A 20,529-nucleotide genomic window follows, 5' to 3' on the forward strand; every position below is an offset into this window, starting at 1 on the left:
ATAGACTTTTAACGTGGCGCACTTCAAAGCGTTTGCCTTTTAGGTGACATTTTGCTAGCACATTTCTAGTAATTATTTTCTGCAATGCAGCAACCCAACCACAAAGGCGCCACGTTACCGCTGCCAGCAGTGTGGTGTGGCGGGGGAGGTGGTGCGACGGGTGGGAGAAACACAAAACAGACGCCGCAACGCATTTGTTGGCCATGTGCCAAAATGTGAAACTATGCGCATGTAAAATGCAATAAAAAGTGATAAATATAAGTGTATAAGCATCGGAGGTGCCGACATGTGGCCACGCCTCAAATGCCCCTAAGCAGCAGCAGCAGCAGCAGCAGCCACTCGACTAAATTGAAAGTGTCAAAGAGCCACAAACACACACACAGCTGAGCTGGCCTGTACGTGTGCTAATATATCATTGGGCCAAATAGTTGCGTGCCCGCATTCAAATTGTGTGAGCTTTAAATAAAATTTATTTGGCAGCTTGAGGCACGTTGCGACTGTCAGGCAGTCGAGCAGCCTCTGGCTAATCAGTTGACATTTTGAAGCGATTTTAATTTTAAGCCGCTGTCAAAGGTCACACCAAACAGTTAAACATACGAACACAGAGAGCGAGAGAGAGAGACAGTCAGACTGCCAGCCAGACAGAGTCACATATGCAGAACTTTTAAGGCCACGCAAAGAGTTCAAAAGGTCCTTTCGCTAGCGTGCGTGTTGCCCGGCCATTGCCATTGTTGGCAACGAGAGCTAATTGTTCAAGTTATTGTTATCAGCCATGAACAATCTAGCAATCCGTTTCATGTCCGCCGGGGTCAAGACATGCATATGTTTAATTCAATTAGGGACGTGATGATAATCACTCCTTGATACGTGCCCTTCCAAATCGCTGAGCAGAAAACTTTCGCAGCGATTGATTTATGTGTGTATGGAAAATGTTAACTTAACACTTGACAAATTTAGTTTTGCTAACGAAATGAATTCAAGTAAATAATTGAGTAGATTTCAATGGCTTAATCTAGCTGAATTTGGTATACATATATATATATTTTTTTTAGTTAGTTATTTAGCTTAAGTGGGGTCAACATTCTTCGACTGTTGCAGCAGAAGCTGTCAGCCTTATCGATGTAGACAAATTAGATGAGATTATCTCATGACTGTCGTCTCTTAGAGAACTGAATTTATTTATTTACGTTTTATATTCTCCTATTTCTCTCTCGTATTCGTTGAGCTTGTTCTTTGACATATTCCACCAACGTTCATCTTGATAAGGAAAGTCAGTGAGTCTGCTTGCGACTCTCTTAAATTGCAATCTTATTCGTGCTAGACATGAATAGTCTGCTTGTGTAATTAATTTTAGCTCTTTTATCATTAATTTTCATTTTTAATTTATTTAATTTCTTAGCACCTATTTAAGACTCTTAAACTTCCAAAATAAAGGCCGATTTCAGTGACAAAACCATATTTAACATATTAAAAAGTTTGCCATTAATTTTGCTTCTGCTCCTGTCCCGGCCTCAACGAAAGTTGAACAGAGAATTAGGCAGCGGCAATTTTTGGGCAAATCCGTACCCTTATCATTCTCGGGCGCTAAAGTTTGGCACCTACAAAAGTCGCATACGGCGCCACATTTATAACAGAAGGTTCTGTACACGACCTGAGCTGAAATTAATCCAGCTAAACAGGTAAATACACACAAAATGCGAACACCTACACACACACACATAGACAACGGCTGGTGCCCAAACCCAAAACCAAAACGAAACCAAAAACCAATCCCTGTCCCCAGACAAGCGCCATGTCAGCCGTGGGGCAAGTGGTTTGGCGTAATGCCCGCGAGTGCTTAAAGCGTTCATTATGCAGCTGTGGATTTATGAGTGGCTGTTTATGTACGCGAGCTTAACAGGTCTTGTGGCATGCCAATTGTCGTTGCACTTAGCGTGCTTAATGTGCAATGCGACTGTATTAATGAGTTTTTCAATTTGCATTGCAGCAACAGCACTCTGTACGACATGGCTCATGCCTAAGCTGGGCCACACACACGCACACACACAAGCAAGAGGGAGCATGTTGCATCTGAGGCTTTTCGATAGCTCGTTCTATTATACGCTGGCCTCCGTGTCGTCGGGCATGCTGCCACCCCCTCAGGCGACCAATGGCAGCCAGTTGACGCTGAATGGCACAACAGTCGCGGCGCCCGGTGTGGAGGCTGCAGTTAATCTGACATATTTTACACCTGCGAACTCACACGTGATGCTGGCGCCGACGCCAACGACCGCCAGTGCCGCCCAGACGACAGCGGCGACAATGGCAGCAGCAGCAACAACAGCAACAGAAACAGCAACGACAACAGCAGCAACAGCAGCAGCAGCAACAACATCGCCCGGCAGCGATTTCCAGGCAGCAGCAGCAGCAGCAGCCGGCGACAACGCGACGTCGCCATATGCGGGCGAATTGGACAACTTGAATTCGTTCTACTTTTACGAGGTGGGTAGCCAACAAATGTATATACATATATATATATATATATATATTAGAAATATCTTAGAGCTCCGGCTCTTGGCATTGTCTTCTGAGTCAGCTCATCTGCGCGGAGCGCACTCAACTAATTTATGCATTGAAAACCAGGACAAGCTGCAATAGGGCTGCCCAAAATCATTCTATATTAACTTTTTGTTTCATTCAATTGATTTGGCAAAGCAGCACTACGAGGGTGGGTCGAAAAGACTGAGTTAGATGATATATAAGACAGATATGTATATAACATATGTCATATTTTTACTTTATGCAGAATATAAAAATTTTAAAAATTAAATTTAAAAGTTTTCAATTCTTAAAATAAATGAATATTGAAAATATGTATATTATGGTTAAAAATTTTAATGTTAAATAACAGGCTTGGAACATCAAATATTTTTTTAGCACACGAAGAAACTCAAAGTATTACAAAGGAATTATTTCTTTATATTTAGTTATTTATTAATTATTCATGTGTAAAACTCAACTTTCGGTCTTTAAGCGGTGTTAAAAGTTTCGCATTGAGATGAAACCTAAATTATGTAAATAATATATACAAAAATAATAAAAAGTTAGTTATAACAAAGAAAAGAAAATAATAATAATAATAATAATAATAATAATAATAATAATAGTAATAATAATAATAATAATAACAATAAAATTCAAATAAAGCAATATAGCCATATAATAGTCTTCATTACAGAGCAGATAAAATATAATCAACATTCTGTCATACATAACCAAATGATTTTATTTATCTTATTTACTTTATTCATTTATTTTATTTTTCTTTCATTTATTTTTTTTTTTTTTTTATAAAACACTTCATAATCTCTCTTATGTTAACTTATATATTTATTTACTTTATATAAGCTTTTGTAGTTTTCAAGCCACCCTCGCATTTAGAATGCATGTGAATGACTTTGGCCACAAACTGCAAAGTTTTTTTATTCGCTTGCCGCAAAATCAAACTGAACTGAGCAGAGCAGAGCAGAGCAGAACATTGGCAGACAAAAGTCTTGGCGCTCTTGGCCGGGGTCACAGTCGGCAGCTGTTGCCATGTTTTTGTTTTGGTACAAATTTGAATTTTGCGCAAGTTGAAAGCGACTCGAAGTGCTCTCTGGGACAGAATGACAACGCACAATAATGAGGCAGACTGTTGGCAAATGTCATTTGTTTCGCAGCTGCAAATTAGAAATGAAATCGCAAGAGGAGCCACAGAGTGGGGGGGAGGGGTGGTTGCTCTCTCGGTTAATTTGCATGGCAGGCGGGCGTGGCTTATCAATTGGGCAATCAATCAGCGGTCGCAAGTCGTGACAACAACTTCGATTAAACTAAACTTCCGTTTTTTCTTGCCATTGCCATAAAAGCCGTACCGAGGGGCGGGGAGAGGCAAACGCCGCCAAGTGTGGCACGCATGCAACGTGTAATGAAATCTCCACACGCGCCATCGTATAAATCACGCCAACGAGCTGCCATTGTTAAAGCGGAAATAGCCTTAAACCCAAGACGTTTGTCCCCGCGCCCCACCCCGTCAACCAATCTTTGCTGCCAATCGCTCAAAGTGTGTGTGTGTGTGTGTATGTTTGCCATAAATTTGGATCTATTTAAATGAGCAGCACAAAAAGTAAGAAGCCAAATTCCAACACACACTCACACACACACATACTGCGAGCATATGGCTGACAAAGAGTAGAGCTAAGTCCTCCACCTTGCCCCGCGCGTCTGCCCGGCTAACAATGACAAAGTTGTAAAAAGCAAAGCAAAAAACAAAATCGAGCAAAAAAAAAGATGGAATCAAAGCAGGCGTAGGCTACAAATGCCAACAGCTTATTGATTCGAGTGCTATTTTTTATGTGCGCCCATCGGAGTATCCTTATAAAGAAAAGGATCGCAAGGGTAAGCATATAATTCATCTTCGTCTCGACTGGACGAAACATAACTTTGCCCCTTGCACAGATATTTGCGACATATTGACAGTCAAAATGTTTTACATATAAACCAAATATTTTTCTTTTTCTATTGGTTTAGGCAAATCAAGCAAATGGCTTCTCGACTTGACTCGTTGATAGATGTAATATCTGTTTGTTTAGAGCAGCCTTTTCCCTTATTTGCATTCGCTAAAAATAACAATATTGAAATTTATTTATTCCATGAACTAAGCCAGAGACAGCAAAAAATTTAAAGTAAATAATCCTTTTATTAATAAACCAGATGCCTAGACATCTCAGCATCGCAATTTCAGCTCTTTAGCCATGGCCATTCTCGACGGCTGAACGACAGGGATACGAAGGGCTTAGCTAACGGTGTCATATTTCAGTCCGGCTTAGCTGGGGCTGCTATGAAATTTGAATAGTTTCAATGTGAACTCGACTTGAACGTTGCGACGAATGCAAATAAATGACCAAACTAAATGAAATGAAATAAAGTGATTTATTATGCAGTGAAAGCATACGCAATTTGTCTAAATACTTAAGAGATTAACTAACTAAAGTAGAGAATGTAACATATTTAATATATTACGCATACGCCACGTGGACGAGCTTAAGATTGTGTAATCAATATATAATAAGTAAACACATACATGCTCATATATAAATACATCTCAAAAATCATACGCCACGTGAGCTCTGCTCAAATTTAAATAGCTTAAGCATTAGATGACAGCAATGCTGCAAAGTAAATCAAATGTTGATTAAATCAACAGAATAACCTGTGCAGAGCCATATAGAGTGTGGATGGCATTAAAGCTCGTCGACATGGAGTCCATGCTCACACATTGGCAAGGCCATGCCCCGGGGACTAATCTTGGCTCTGACACAGATATGCCAATTACAGCTGCATCACACTCTGCACGCGGCGCCCGAAAGGTTAGACAAAGTCAAATATGACAGCTCATGCCAAAGCGAGCAGCGAGCAGCCAATGCGGACGACCATGGCCAGCTCGAACGGATTGCAGTGTATCCAGTATCTGCGTCTATCCCAGCTCAAACCAGGAGCTTTGCCCCTTTGCTTGGGAGCTCGGCTGCTGGGCTGCTGGAATGGGCAGCAATTTCGTTTCATGTGCAAGCAGCTTTGCCTTTGCTAGTTGCTGGATTTTTCCACATGCTTTCAGGCATCCCCCCAATCGCACACACTCACACACACGCTCGCACGATTAGCCGGGAGCAAAAACAAAAACATTTCGCAATTTTATGTATGTTTGCTAGCAAAATCGAAGCATATTATGCAGCCGCACACGCAGCTACTCGCTTTGTTTGTCAGCTCAACTCCAGAAATGTGCTCCTCCAGCTACTTTGCCAGCTCATATCCGTTCTATTTGCTATAGCTGCACGACCACACACGTCATTCCCATTTCCTTGGCTTGGCTTTAAACATTAAATTCCAGCAATTTGGCCCTTTGTTTCATTCACTCAGACAAAATTGTCCGCTGTCCGCCGTCCGCCGTCCGCTATCGGGTGGCCAAGGACTCAAAGCCGTCTGACATGTGGGTGAGTGAGTGGCGCTAATGACCCTGGTAGCCGTTACTCAATATACCTTGAGCCTGCTGAACCTTCTCGACGTCACCCGTCGCTCGTCTCAAGGCCTCTTAGCACTTGTTTTTCATAATCCACACTTACTTTATTTTTAGCCCAGCCCAGCGATGACGTCCTGTCGCGCTGTGTATGAGTGCTTATTATATATGATTATTATATATTGTATATTTATTTATAAGCATTCAATAGCTACAACAATAGCGACCTTCGGCCCATGTGGCCATCAAAAGGCAACATTAATTGAAGACTTTGTCAGGCATCGCGCACAATAGGAAATGTATGAGATTTCACCAAATGTTTACTTGATAATACAGCGCCCTACTCTAAGCCAAGTTAGATTTTGTAAGGCTTTAGTTTTAGCCGTTTGCACAAAATTGACAATGTTAAAAAGTATTTTTTATTTTTATTCTTTTCTTGGCATACAATTTATGCTTTTATAGTGAATGTTCAAACTTGAGAATTTTATTTCAATTTTTTATTGTTATAATTTAGCTTTTTTTACATGAAAACTGTATATTATTTTAACTAAAGACTTTTTTAGTTTTTTATACAAACTGTAAGAACTTGATTTTATTTTCTGTCTATAGTAAATAGCAAATCTTAGATATTGTACATTCATTTCTTTTATTTTATCAGAATACGTTTCAACTTTTTATAGAAAACTAAATTTTTTATGTAGAGCTTAGCTTCTTATTGAAAGAAATTGTTTTAATTATTTATCTCTATGTACAGTTTTAGCTTTTCATATATTAGGTCTAGAAAATATTATTTTTCTTTTTAATCTTTCATCAAAAAAAAAAAATGTTTAACTGTCTTTAAAAAATGTAAAGACTTAAACATTTTAATTATTTTTTTATTCTTTAATCAAAATGTTTAATTTATATTTATTTATCAGAGCACCGTTGAAGCTGTTTCTAGAAAATATAAAATTTTTTTAATTCCATCTTTTTTTTATATTTTTTAGCTTTTTATAACAAAATGTGAAAGCTTGAAATTCTTATATTTCATTTTATTTTTAAACAGAAAGCAGTTTTAGCGGTTTACAGAAAACGTAAACTCTTACAAATTCCATCTTCAATTTTATTGTTTCTTCAGAATTTATAAATCGAACTTGAAATTGTATTCCAAAGAATTTGTTGTGTGTTCATATATATCACTATATGTATATCACATGTCTGTTAAAGCTGATCCTATATAGAGTCATTCACCGATAAGACCTGCTGCCAGTTAGCGTTAATCTAGCAAGAAAATGTGTTCTAAGCTCGCTTGTCAAGCACAATTAAGCATGCATATAAAGCATAGCTGAAAACGCAAATGTAAATTATATATGAGAATTAGACTTGAACGTCTGCATGCGAGTTATACATATATATATATATAGAGAGAGAGAGTGAGAAAGATATATGTATGTGTATGCTCGACATTTATCACGTGTCTCGACGACGACTCAGCGTCTGAAGGTTAAACGCTTAGCGGTCACAAAGCGACATCATTAACCAAGGGCTGTGAGTTGGTTCGATTGCTGAGCCAGTGGGACGTTGGTGTTCCCTCTTTTAACAATTTAATTTGCCACAAGTCGACACTGGCAATGGTCAGCGGCAATGGCGGGGAAATTCGTGTGCGTGTGGAGCTTCAAGCGGTTTCTGCACAAGGCCAGGCGAGACGAGGCTTCACTTGAATTGTTTATTGTGTGTGTGTGCGAATTTGGCCAAGAGATAGACATGGATGATTGAGGCGATGGCGTGGCAATAATTACACTTGCAGTGCTTTAACACGAATTAAAGCATGGCTGAAGAGGCCAGGCGGAGACGTGCATAGTTGGCTTTTAATTGCGTTTGACAAAACAGAAGAAATCGACTCGAGCACATCGAAGCACAGTGAAGTGGCCCGTGTGGATGCTGAAAGCTGACAATGTGGCCCATGGGAGGCACTGGCAAACGAAAAAATGAGCTAACAACATTATGTGCTCTTAGCCAAGTTAATAAATGAACGCAGCATCAATGCTAGCAACATGCAATGTCACAGGCCGCAGGGTTCAGTCCGCCATAAAATACGTTTTGACAAGACTTTTATCTGGCACGTCGCCCGCTCTATGTGTATATGTGTGTGTATGTGTGTGAGAGAGAGAGGGGCGATTTATAAAGCTTAGGATTTGCTGCCATCAGGCTGTATTCGTGTCCAGCTCTGCTCGTCAATTCTGCGGTCGCTGTGTGTGCTCTCGATTATTTCGCTATGATTGTACCAGAGCCTTATGAAATATTATTATTATTGTTAGACAGTTAAATATATATACTCTCTCTATCTCTCTGTCTCTCCCTCTCTTTCTCAATGTCAATGCACTTCCGTGTGTGGCTGTGCTTTAATGCTGACTCCAATGTCTATTGACTTTTCAGCATCACTGACTTCTGGCAGCTCATTAACTGTGCATTAGCACCGACATTCCTTCGTTACATAGTTCAATGCTCAAACCGGGCCCGGTTCAATGTGCTGGGGCGAGCTGGCTCTATCTAATTTGTATTTGACACTTTTTTTAGCAGTAGTCGAGCAGGGCGGCATTCCTCAAGTTTTCAAGTGTCACTTGGCCCACAAAAATCAATAGACGAAACGACTTTTCCAGCTAATTGCAATAATTTGTGTCTTGATGCCTGTGGCATCTATCAGCTCAGCTCTCAGCCAGCTAGACCCCTCATCACGTAAAGGATTTATTGTCGAACTTTACGACAGACAAACAAAAACAACAACAACAACGATCAGAACTTTAAGCACAAGCATGAGCAAAAGTGTTAATTTCACAAATATATTTCTATGGACGACTTGGATCGGAGCAAATGGCTATTAAAGTTAATTGTTCGTATATTTGTCACGCTTGAACTTTGAACCCGATGTTTATGTTTGGCTAATGTGCTCAATTAAAAGGGGTTGCAAACTTTGCCAGCAACCCCTCGATGCTCACTTAAAGCAGCAATTGATTGTGCGTAACAAGCTGTGACAGAGCTACTCTACATTAAAGGATACTCAAATTAACTGTATTTAGTGTGAGATGCCAGTTCACTTTACCTAATGCGACAATCGATTAAATGAGCCATCGTTAAATCACAGCTTTAATTTCAATTTACTACAATTTATGTAGGTTATTTTTAAATGTAATTAAAATTTGAAACATGTTTGCACTCGCTGAACAAAGAATGAGCCGCCAAAGCCCTGGAAACACATGAAACCACAAGAGTTGCAGCTCATCCAAACGCTTTAACGAGAATGTATTATGTTTCTTTGAGCCAAGGCTGGGGACGTGACGTGGAGTGTGGTAGGCGACTGAAAGGCGCAACTTTGTGTGTCGAGCGAAACAGTCAAAAGTTGGAGCTCCCGCTCTCCTCATACATGCATAGACTCAACTTAAAGGCAGCAAAAAAAACTTGTAGTTTGCATAAGTTCAATGGAAAAAAAGAAAAGACAAAAAAAAAAGGATGAGAAACATGCAAGTCTAGCTCAAAGAAATTCTTTTCCGCCAGCAAATGAGACGCTCGGGCACTTGATTGAGGATTAAAGGCAAAAGCAAATCCATTTTCAGGAATGCGAGCGGCAGGCAGGCGCTTAATAGCTCCAAGTGGCATTAAAGGCGATCTATAAAAAAAACACATAAAAATCAAAGAAGTAAACAAATTAAAGCTAAATCCGAAACAGCGTAATATGATTTTATTGTCTAGCAATAAAAGCTCTTGTGCAATCTGCAAATAAACTTTAGTCCAACTTTTCAGTTTGGAGTAAATCATGCGGCCCTTTGCTATAAATAATCAGGACTCTGCCCACGACCATTTGGCCAGGCGCTGGCCACGCCCCAGTCGTGTCGGCACATAATTTGTGGAATAAAATACTCGAACATGGCCAAATTGAAACAAAATTAAATTGCTATAAATCAAGTTGGCGTTAATAGCGTTTCAGTGATAGCCATTAAGTAGGCGTCGCCATGGGCTGCCACGAAGCAGCTGAGCAGCTGAGCTGCAAATAAACAGTGCGAAGGACGCACGCAGACTTTGCCAAGCATATGTGAGAATGTGTGAGGATGAGGATGTGTCAGGATGTTTGTTTGCCTTGGGACTGGGACTCTGCTTCGTCTTCGTCGTCTTCTTCTTCTTCTTCTTTACTTTTTGTGTATGTTTTCTTTTTAACGCCTAATTGATTTGTATTTTACATGTTTGCCTGGGAGCAACTGCAGACGGCTGTGGTGCTGGGGCGGACCATGAGGGAGCATGAGAGTGGAGCAGAGGGATAGAGCATCGTATTCGCAATTGTTTTGGCAACTCAGTGCTGTTATTGTAATCATTGAGGAATGTGCTCGATGAAGCGCAAGCAATGCCTGAAGGCATATCTGATGTCCTGTCTGTTGACAAATGCGTTCGATTCCAATGATTTTTAATATTTGTATTTAGTTAACTGGGAACTGCTGTTCAAATAACATCAATGAACGAAACTGAATCAAGAACTCCAACTTGAATATACAGGCAAACATATCGAAATAATAAATACTTTGTATATCAGATTGCTGGGGTTGCTCTCAATCTTTTAAAGATTAATATGTTTAAATCAGATATGATTTATGTTGTAAATATTTGTATTTCATAATCAGTATTTAAATATGATATTCCAATAGATAAAAACATATAACATGAAAAATGCAAAAGAAATATTTTATTTCATTTTTACTGCACTTTTTTTCGCTTGAACATTTCTTAATAATCATATGAAGCTTATGCTACAAAGAATAAAACATTAATACATTAAAACGCTTCTCTATATGCCCCAAATTATATTTATAAAGAAAACAAATAGATAAAAGGGTCAAGCAACTCATGTACTTACGCACATTTAGCCACGACAATCGTTATCAATTCCTGTTAGTCCAAACAACCTTCACCAATGTCAGACACCCACACATAAAATGGATTTCAGCCAAAGGCGCTATCGCAAGTAATGAGTGTGAACATTTCTTTTGTGATATTTGTATTATATGTAATCATTTCGGAAGTTGCCCTAATGAAAGACACAAGGCGACATTCGCGCTTTGTGCTCAAAGCGGACACAAGCAAGCAGCGCAAGCGATAAGAGCTAGCATAGGACAATGAAGCGGAGTGCGATTCAACATCCTGCTACATAAACACCAACACACACCCACACACACACACACACACATGCGACACAAACACACATCAAAATGGCAGCCACTTGACGTTTGTAGAAATGAAATGAAACACGAAATTAAATTTCATTTCATAAGCACAAAATGCCACTCACTGCATGTGGCAGGAAGCAGGCAAAACAAAAACAAACAAAAAATATGTTGCACGATGAACTGTGCGAAAAGCTGTGAAACATTCACACAGCGAGGCAATGACAATTTGCATTCATAAGCAGCAGCAGCAGCAGCAGGAGCAGCAACAGCAGGAGCAGCAGCAGGAGCAGGCAGTCAACAATAAATTTTGCATAGACCAAGTCGATTACAGTTTTACAGCCATTCAGTGTGGCCGCTGCTCACGCTGCGTATGAGTAATATGCGAATTAAGGCTGCACAAAGCGGCGCTACAAGTTTTTCCGGAAACGGAAGCGCACGAGCGCGCACATACGCCCACACTCACAGACACACACACACATGCACATAGATAATCCATGACGCAGTCGCCTGCTGTTTTGTCTAGGTGCATGCAGCTGTAAGAAACTTGCAAACAGACGACAGAAGGTCGCTGAAACGCAAATGAAAAAAAATAGTTAACTATGTCGGGGCTTGGATGAAGCAAAAAAAAAAACAAAAAAAAAACCTGCAGACGCGACCCAGGGGCACTTAAAAAATCGTAAAAAGAAGAACCCAAACAACAACAACAAAAAATTGAAGAAAAGTGGCTGTAGAACGCGAGCACAAGTTGTACATTATGCAAATGGGCAAAGCGTTGAAGTCCGCGCCTAAGGACCGCCAGGCCAGATAATTGCAGCTGAATTTGGAGTGCACTAAAAATAAGTAATACCAAATTGCAGGCAAAGTGGCATAAAAAAGAGCAGCTCCAGCCTGAGCAAAACATTCTGCCCAGCACTTGGGCGGCTTTTGTGCAAGCGCGTAATCCGCTTAATGAGAAAACGCAGAGGCGACAACGAACAGCGAATTTGTACTCAGCAAATACTTGAGATACAAGCCGAGGGCCTCAACCCGACGGGGGAACTTCAAGTGCACGAAAAAAAGAGAGAAAATAGAAAAGAGAAAGAAATCGAGAATCAAATGAAACCCCGTCAGCAGCACACTGAGCCCGAGCATCAGTCCGAGTGGAGCTTGGAACTGGGTCAGCGCCAGCGCAGTTGACAGCGCACCAAAGTATGCAATGAATTGCGGGCGCTTTAAATGAAATTAAATGAAATGACTTCAACAAATTTCATGATGATGAATTGAGTTTTTATTATTTATTACGCGCCACTTGGGAGTTAATGAAGCTAGCGAACTAAATTTAAATAGAGAAAGGCCATTTACTCCACTCCGTGCATGTGCTCTTGTCCCGTTTGTCAACAGAGAAGTATTTATTTATTGCTATTTAAATAAAATAAATAAATAATGAATTCATTATATTCAACTGATTAACCACGAGTGCATTTAAATATTGGACATTTTTTATTTGATTTGATTTTTATTTAACTTGAACAAACAAAAATTGAGTGTGTGTCTATGATCACAGCGATTTATATTTTTTAAATAAAATATAATACTCTTAAAATATTTCACCTCAGAAAATAAATGATATATATTATTCTTATATATATTTTGTTTATTTATTTAGTTGAACCAAACTTAAATATGAGTTTTTTCAGTTGCAGATAAATACTCAGCATTTTTAATTAAATTTAATTTGAAGTATAAAAAAAAATAATAATAATAATAAAAGAAATAAAAATAAAACAAAAATTCAAAGTTTAGCAAAATTTAAAATCAGGTTTTTGAATATTACTTAATATAATAAAATAAAATAAAAAATAATTTATTAAATTTATAATATAATATTAATTTAAAAATTAATAATATAATAAATATATAATATACAAAAAAAAATATATTAAAAATATATCTGTTTAATAACTTCACTGGATTATTTTATTTCCTTGTTCTTAACAAATTTCTCTTTAATAACTTAACTAGATTCCATGATAACTCTGTTCTAAGCAGAGTCAAAGAAGTGATGTCACTCACAAATAATATTTTCCATCTATTTAAGATGACGCCTTCTGTTTAATGCAGCTTTGTATAAATTTATATTTAGTCGAGATAAATACTTCCATTCGGGCTGCACTTTGCACTTGCTTTCAGAGCTTTGCAGTCAAAGTTAGCAGCTTTATCGCCTGCATTCGAGTCAATCTGGGGCTGTTGTCGATTAATTTGCAGCGTCTTAATTACGAGAGAAGTTTGCGCTCTTTTGTTGTTTATTATTTATCATTTCAGGCATGACCAGCTCGTAATAAAATGCCTGGAAATTGAATTTATTACGAAATTCATAAAATCTGCATCTGCTTGTGAGTTGAATGCTTTCTGATAGTTTATTTGTGCTCGACACCTACTCGCAAGCCATCAGAAGCCACATCAAAGTGACGGAAACACGTACACGTAGAATAGAAGCTGCTCAGCCCCATACCAAATAAAATGCAAAAAAATCAAAGTTTTTGGGGAATATGTGGGATGGGAACGTGACGGCACTATTTATGCAATTCTTAGGAACTGGAACAAACATCCCCTTTTTCGGAAAGCGAGTGCTTATTGCCATTGCCATTGCGAGGTCTCCGCATCAGATGCTGCCGCTGCTGCTGCTGATGAGTTGAGTGAAAGTCTGTCAAGCAACTTCTGCTCATGTTGAACTTTATTAATGCCGAATGCATATGACCAACTTATGTGCTTGTTTTTTTCCGTTCTCCGTATGCCAGCTGCTTTCAGCGCTGCATTTGTCATTTGCCACATAATATACTTTAATGGCAGTGCCGCTAGTTGCGCAAAGAAATAGAAACTTAAAAGTAAAATTCTGCTAGCGCGTGTAAAAGTCGCGTACGCCTCGATGCTCTGTACGTGCGCAATGTCACACACACACACACATACACACTTGAGGAGACACAATGTCGCTTGGTGTATGTGTGAGTGCATAAATGATTAAGTGCGTGCTTACACTTGGTTTGCACTGCACGTACAGTCCATGCATTTTTGCCTTTGACACAAAGCACTTTATAATGTCCGCCCACACAATCAAACACACTCACCCACACACACACACACTTACATCAATTGCACATTAAGACATTTTCTATTGCATTTGATTCCCATTTTATACACGTTAACCTTTTTCAATCAACCATTTCCATTGTAATTACATAGCTTGTTTCAATTTGTGGTTTCTCTGCCAGTTGACAGCAACCCACATTGCGTATACGTAATATATGTGGTATTTAATAAAATACTGTGATTTGTCACGGCAACAGCTTCTCATGTGACATATTTTTTGATATTTATTAAGTGAGACCAACGGATGACACTTTGTAAGTTTCCTCACTCATTTCTGTGCTAATTAAAAGACTGTGAAGCAAACCAAAATCAATTTCATTATGCTGATTTATATGGCATTAAACTTATTGAAGTTTTACAAATAATAAATATATAATCATGCAGTAAGGAAAACTGTTGTCAACTTTTCCAATTAAATATATGTATTTTAATCATGGCTCACAAAGAAGTGATAAAAATACACACACACTCTCGCCCTAAGCAAGAGTATTCATGTCTTTTTTTTTTTTTTTTTTTTTTTTTTTTTGTCGTTATCGTTTTTGTGTGAGCTATTTGCCTGACACTCTTTAAAGAGTCGTTTCGGGAGTGATACGATTAAGGCTCGCACAATGAGGCTCAGTAAGTGTCGGATAAGAAAGGGCCTTTGCAAACAGTCTTCACTTTCACATATACATGCACACATTACTGCTCACATAACCTGTTAATGTGTCTAGCGAGCGCAACTCGCGCTTACATACCAACCCATGCACAAGAGGTATTTTGCTGCATCAAGCTCAAGAAAATAGTTTTGGAGTATTGAGAACGGAATAACCGAAAAATAATAAAAAAAAACACACACACACACACATTTAAAGATCAATTGCAAAACCGTTTCTCTTATTTTCTTTTCTGTTTGTGAGTAAAAAGCACCGATTTGCGCACTTAAAAAAAAACACTTGACGAATACCTGCGAGCTCTGTTATTAATTCAAAAGTGGAAAACATGTACACATTACAAATTATTATTATTATTTTTAAAATTAAATTTAATTTAATAAGTATTATTTGTATTCTTTTAAACCCGCAAAATTAATAAGCTTGAAAAATCATTTTCTTTGCAAATTTTTGTTTATAAACTATGCCCGAAATTAAAGGAGGAGTATAATTCCTGAGATTCCTTTGTTTGCATTTTGCATTCCATTTAGAGCAGTCTATTCATTACATGAAACTTCAAAACTTTCAAGACAACAAAATTAGACCAAAAGAAACTTCAAAGAGCTAAATTAACACCACCCAAAAAATATAAGTTTAAATTTGTACATTGTTCTAAGTGTCCTGACTTAAGCTTCAGTTCTCTCGCTGCGCTACAAATTTAATTACAGCTTGAACAGTAAAGTTCTTAGCCTGATCATTAGTGGGCGGTAGTCCAACAAAATGCTGACTTACAACAATCCATTTTAAGTACCTAAATTTCAGGAAGACGAGTTCTCTTTTTTTTTCTAACTTGACTTTTCGTTTTTAAGTAAAACTATCAGGGTCGAGGAGCAGGCCAACACGTAGTCAATCCCTCAGCGGCAACAGAACCGCAGCAATTTGCATAACACGGACGGGCCACACACTTTTCATTTACACACCAAATTACTTGTTCTGACAACACGGCTAGAGGAGGAGGCGGTGGAGACAGAGGGGGCGGAGGAGGCGGAAGAGGCAAGCGGGCCAACATTTGCGAGTGGTTAGCTTTAAATAGAATCAAAGTCAGCCGCCAAGTGGCGTCCATTGCAGCTATATGGAGCATGGCGCATGGAGCATGGCGCATGGCGCCTGGGGTAGCTGAGCACCCGTAAACTGTAAAACCAACAAAATCAGAAATAACAACTCGGGCGTCTAGTTTTAGTTGCGACCAGGGCCACTTGACTGCCGGCGCAACTAAGAGGAATGCATTGCCGGCCCGCGCCTTCGTCCTGCCCATGCGTCTGCTATCTGTTTTTCTAACTTACCAACTTGTCCGAGCTGTTTCCTTATAAAGCTGCTGCATTTCCGCTAGCTAGTTCGCATTTTCCGCTTTTGTTGCCTTCTATACGTGTTTGCCTACCTAAGTGTGACTGTGTGTGTATGTGTGTGTGTGTGTGTGTGTGTCCGTCTGTCTGTGTGTATTTGTATTTGTCTACTCTTCTGTGTATCTTATGTGGCTTTTTGTTGCCGTTGCGTCCTTTGACAACTGCCAGTCGAGGAATTTCAAATTAAGAAAAACTTTATTTTGCTGCGAATGCCTCTGGTCGAACGCAATTTGCTCTGGGCAGCCAAAGTAAAGACTTTGTCCTTTGGTTAATCACTGGCTGCTGCTGTGCCCGACAGTAATTAAATTTGTTAGTTGCAAAGCCCAAATATGGGCGACAGGTTCTTAAGGAATGCAAACACTTCAATACACTTTATTTTGGTTTCTTCTGGCAGCAGCCGAGGCAGAAATGTTTCACACTTAAAATTGCTGACGTTGAACTTTTTTGCTAGTTGCCGAAAAGTTGGCTAAGAGTTTTGACTGCAGGAAGTTGCCAGTCACTGGAATAAGATACTGGCGCTGGCGTCTAATGATATTTGGGTTATCAAGGCGCTAAACTTTCGCAGCTAAACTAAAAATAGACCACAACAAAATGCTCTGCTTTATAGATCTGAGTTGCGTGTAACTAGGGAAATAGGTATACTATGTAAGATGAAGGTGTTAAAGGAAATAATAATGGCTTGATTATAGAAATATCGAATGTTAAAGCAGTCAGTATATAAAAATGGACTTGAATGTACTTAACAGTGCCTTCAATTATTTTCAGCCACACGAGACTCGTAAGTTTCGGGATACAAACTAATAAATATATAGAAATCTATGGCCTTTATACGCAATTCCTGGTAGAGCACTCAAACTGTTTGCCCTCAAATAAATTTTGACTTATGCCAACTGCCACTTGAGGCAGAAACGACTTCAGACTTTTCTGCTGGCAGCAGCTCAAGCAATTACTGACCACACTAAAGCAAACTGTGGTCATGCTCAGTTATACTAGATAAATACACATATTTATTTATATTTTATATGCATTCAGTTAGCTCTGCTGGGCGTCCGCTGCTTATGTGTTAATTAGCACTGGGCGTCCACAGCCCGAAACCCAACTCAAAGTCAAAAGACAAGCGAGAAATATTCAAATTTATGCTTGACTTGACTTCTGGCCAAGTTGCCCAAACAGGACTATCATGAGCAGGCTCCGAGTATCCTGCATGCTGTTGTTATTTATGTAAATTACCGAAGTACACACACTCGTAACTCTGGGATACACACCACCCACACACACACCCTCTCTCTCCATTCAGCTGGCCTTTTTTGGCTGTAATTTGTTTTGCATAGTTCGAGACGCGTGTCTCTATTTATTGTTTACTCGATGTCTGCTCTACGCATGGAGCAAAACCATATCAACTGCGCCTTTGTTTTGCCATTGTCTGGGCAATCCGGTAAATGTGCGTTCGTGTGCGTAAGTTATGTTTATTTAGCAGCTATTTTTGGCTAAATTTAATTTGGCCTCTTCACTGCTCTGTCCATAAATATGTTCAGACTCCGCTGCCAATAAATTTATTTCTGCCCATTCCAATGGAGCGACAGCATTTAGCAATGATTCCTCATGTCCTTCATTTCTCTTGCAGCTTCTTGGAGAAATGTACAAATATTTTTGCCTTTCGCATCCCACTTAGATTTATGCTTGGCTCATTTGATTAATATCTTGCGGTTGGGCTGGGGAATTTACGACTCTCTGCAATAAAATTCAAATTTTTTTCTGCTTACATATTCATTGATGTTTTTTTGCGGTCAGCTTGTCAGCAGAGCTGGTCAGGGTTATACGGTAAATAAATTTTAAAAATCTGCTTTTTGTTGCAAATGTTGAAAACTTAGATAGTTCAGTTTCAGTGGAAATAAAATATAAATATTTATTAGTTTATAATGATTTATAATAGTTAAATTATTTTAATTTTAAATATATATATGTATGTATTTATTTGTAAGGAATATATTGGTTAAGTCACTGGAAATAATTAAAAAGTAGCAAATGGAGTTGAGCTGTGCGATCCTATAGTCACTCTACCTATGATATGCTTGTTCTCCTATGTTTGAAGCGAAACAATTGTATTGAACTACCGAAGTTGCTTACATCCTTGACTCGGTTTGGACTATATTATTTGTTTATTATGCTCAAAACTTTGAGTTTTAATTTGAATGCAAATTAAAAAAAATTTTTTTTTTTTTTTTTTCAATTTATATTATTATTTTATTTAAAAAAAATTAATTTTAGATATAGATATTTTCAATATTTTTTTTATAAAAAAAAAAATATATTTTTCTACTTTTTATATTTATTTTTAAATTTATTTTTCTTATAAACAAATATAAATATTTATTCACCTATTTGAAATGCTCAAAACATTGAAAAAGTTGCAATTTCAATATAAATAAATTTTAAATATACATATAAATTAATTTTTTTATAATATATTATTAATCTTGAAAACTTTGGTAAAGTAAAGATTTCAATAGAAATAAATTTTAAATAAAAATAGTATTAATTTTTATTAATTTTATTACTACAATTTAATTTTGTTCCTAATTTTAATGATTTTTTATTTTATTTATATATATTTTTTGTTTCAATTATTAAAAACTTCATACTGCCTCAACATTTAAGTATATAAATAAATATTTTTTTTAACAATTATTGTGTTTCAAATATTCAAATTGCAAAGTAATAAATTGTAAATATAAATATTTATTTATTTTTATAAATTGCTTATGTACTTTAGTTCATATTATAACATATGTCATATAAAATATTATTATCTAGTCCACATTTAGGTTGTTTTTCCGCCACATTTACAGTATGTAATCCGCTTTAAATAGCATTTCACGAGTGGGAATTGACTGAGCTCTCCTGTATTTGGCTACTATGTATGTGTGTTTATATATGTTTGTGTATATATATACATATATTTGACAGCACTTGCCGTGCCATTTTTGGCTTTATGTTATCATTGGCCACAACATTGCATAGACCCAACTGTGCCGGCAGCCACAGCGGCAGCTGCGACCAGCAAACTAACCAAAATTATGTTAGCCAAATTTTGGTCATTTTTCACTCTCGCCCAGCCCGGTCCGGCCCAGCTCTCTAGCCATTTGCCCGCTCGTGACCGTTACGCAGTCGGCTGTCAAAAGTGCCGCTCAACAGTTTGTCAAGTAAACAAACACAAACACAACACACACACACATAAATACAAATACATCTCGGCACTTGCTTCTCGCTCGCTCGCACAGCTAATGTGTGTTTGTTGGCTAGCGGGGCGGAGGTGGAACGCTTTATTAATTTCAATTTGTGTCAACATCAACGCCAAATACGCGCAGCCAGTGAGCCAAACGAAATGATTTAAGCCAGCTGATGACAAAATGTATGCCATTAGGCGAATTAAAGCGCACTTTTTCGCCTGCTCTGGCTCACATCAGTCATATGGCCTGGCCCGCAGCAAATGCGGCGGCTCTGGGGCGGCTGGCTTTTGCGGCTTTGGCTCGAGCATAGTTCATAAAACTCAACGACTGGCCATTGTTGTCCGTATAGCAGCCATTAACATCATGATTGATGCGCACGGCTTGACCCAAATGCATGTTTTTATGCCTGCTTAACAGATACGCTTACATTGCGGAATCATCCAGTGTTTGTTAGTGTCAATGTGTGTACGAGTGTGTTTTTGTGTGTGTGTGTGTGTGTGTTTGTGTGTGTGTGTGTGAGTGGACAATATGCGGCTGCTTAAATATTAAACAGCATTCAACAGCAGAGCACGCCTCGGGTTCATTGAACTCAGCCAACTGAGCCAAGAAGCTGCCACATCGCTCGCCATGTCGCCATGGCAGCGACATTATTTTGCTTATTATCTGACCGTTCTAGCCAGCTTGTCACGGCGCGTATTCGTAATATTCCATTTAATTTCACTTTATGCCACCACGCCGTTCCATTCCGCACTCGAGCACAGCGTAATCGGTATTAATGAAAAGTGCAATAAAAATAAACACTGTGAACAGCCAGGCGAGCGTAATGGAAAATAACTTGAAAAACTTCAAGTAGATCCTGCATAGATATCAATGGGGCACTCGCTCTGCGACTGCACGACTTGAAAACTTATTCATTTAATG

At 38.4% G+C, this 20,529-nt stretch overlaps 1 protein-coding gene and 1 long non-coding RNA gene across 3 annotated transcripts in view; both read left to right on the top strand.

The window, feature by feature from the left end:
• Positions 1–20,529, top strand: part of LOC6573660 (cardioacceleratory peptide receptor) — a 48,460-nt gene that overhangs the window by 21,599 nt on the left and 6,332 nt on the right. For both annotated transcript variants that reach the window (XM_001999690.3, XM_032729298.1), the window contains exon 2: positions 1,988–2,481. In XM_001999690.3, the coding sequence (XP_001999726.3) occupies positions 2,014–2,481 (468 nt within the window). In that variant the 5' untranslated portion in view covers positions 1,988–2,013. The remainder of the gene's footprint in view (positions 1–1,987; positions 2,482–20,529) is intronic.
• LOC122756778 lies at positions 3,798–4,938 on the top strand. Its single transcript, XR_006356631.1, has 2 exons — positions 3,798–4,413; positions 4,546–4,938. It is a non-coding gene; the product is annotated as an uncharacterized LOC122756778 (long non-coding RNA).

This window comes from Drosophila mojavensis, unplaced genomic scaffold (genome assembly GCF_018153725.1).
Source record: "Drosophila mojavensis isolate 15081-1352.22 unplaced genomic scaffold, ASM1815372v1 contig_16, whole genome shotgun sequence".
Classification (NCBI taxonomy): domain Eukaryota; kingdom Metazoa; phylum Arthropoda; class Insecta; order Diptera; family Drosophilidae; genus Drosophila; species Drosophila mojavensis.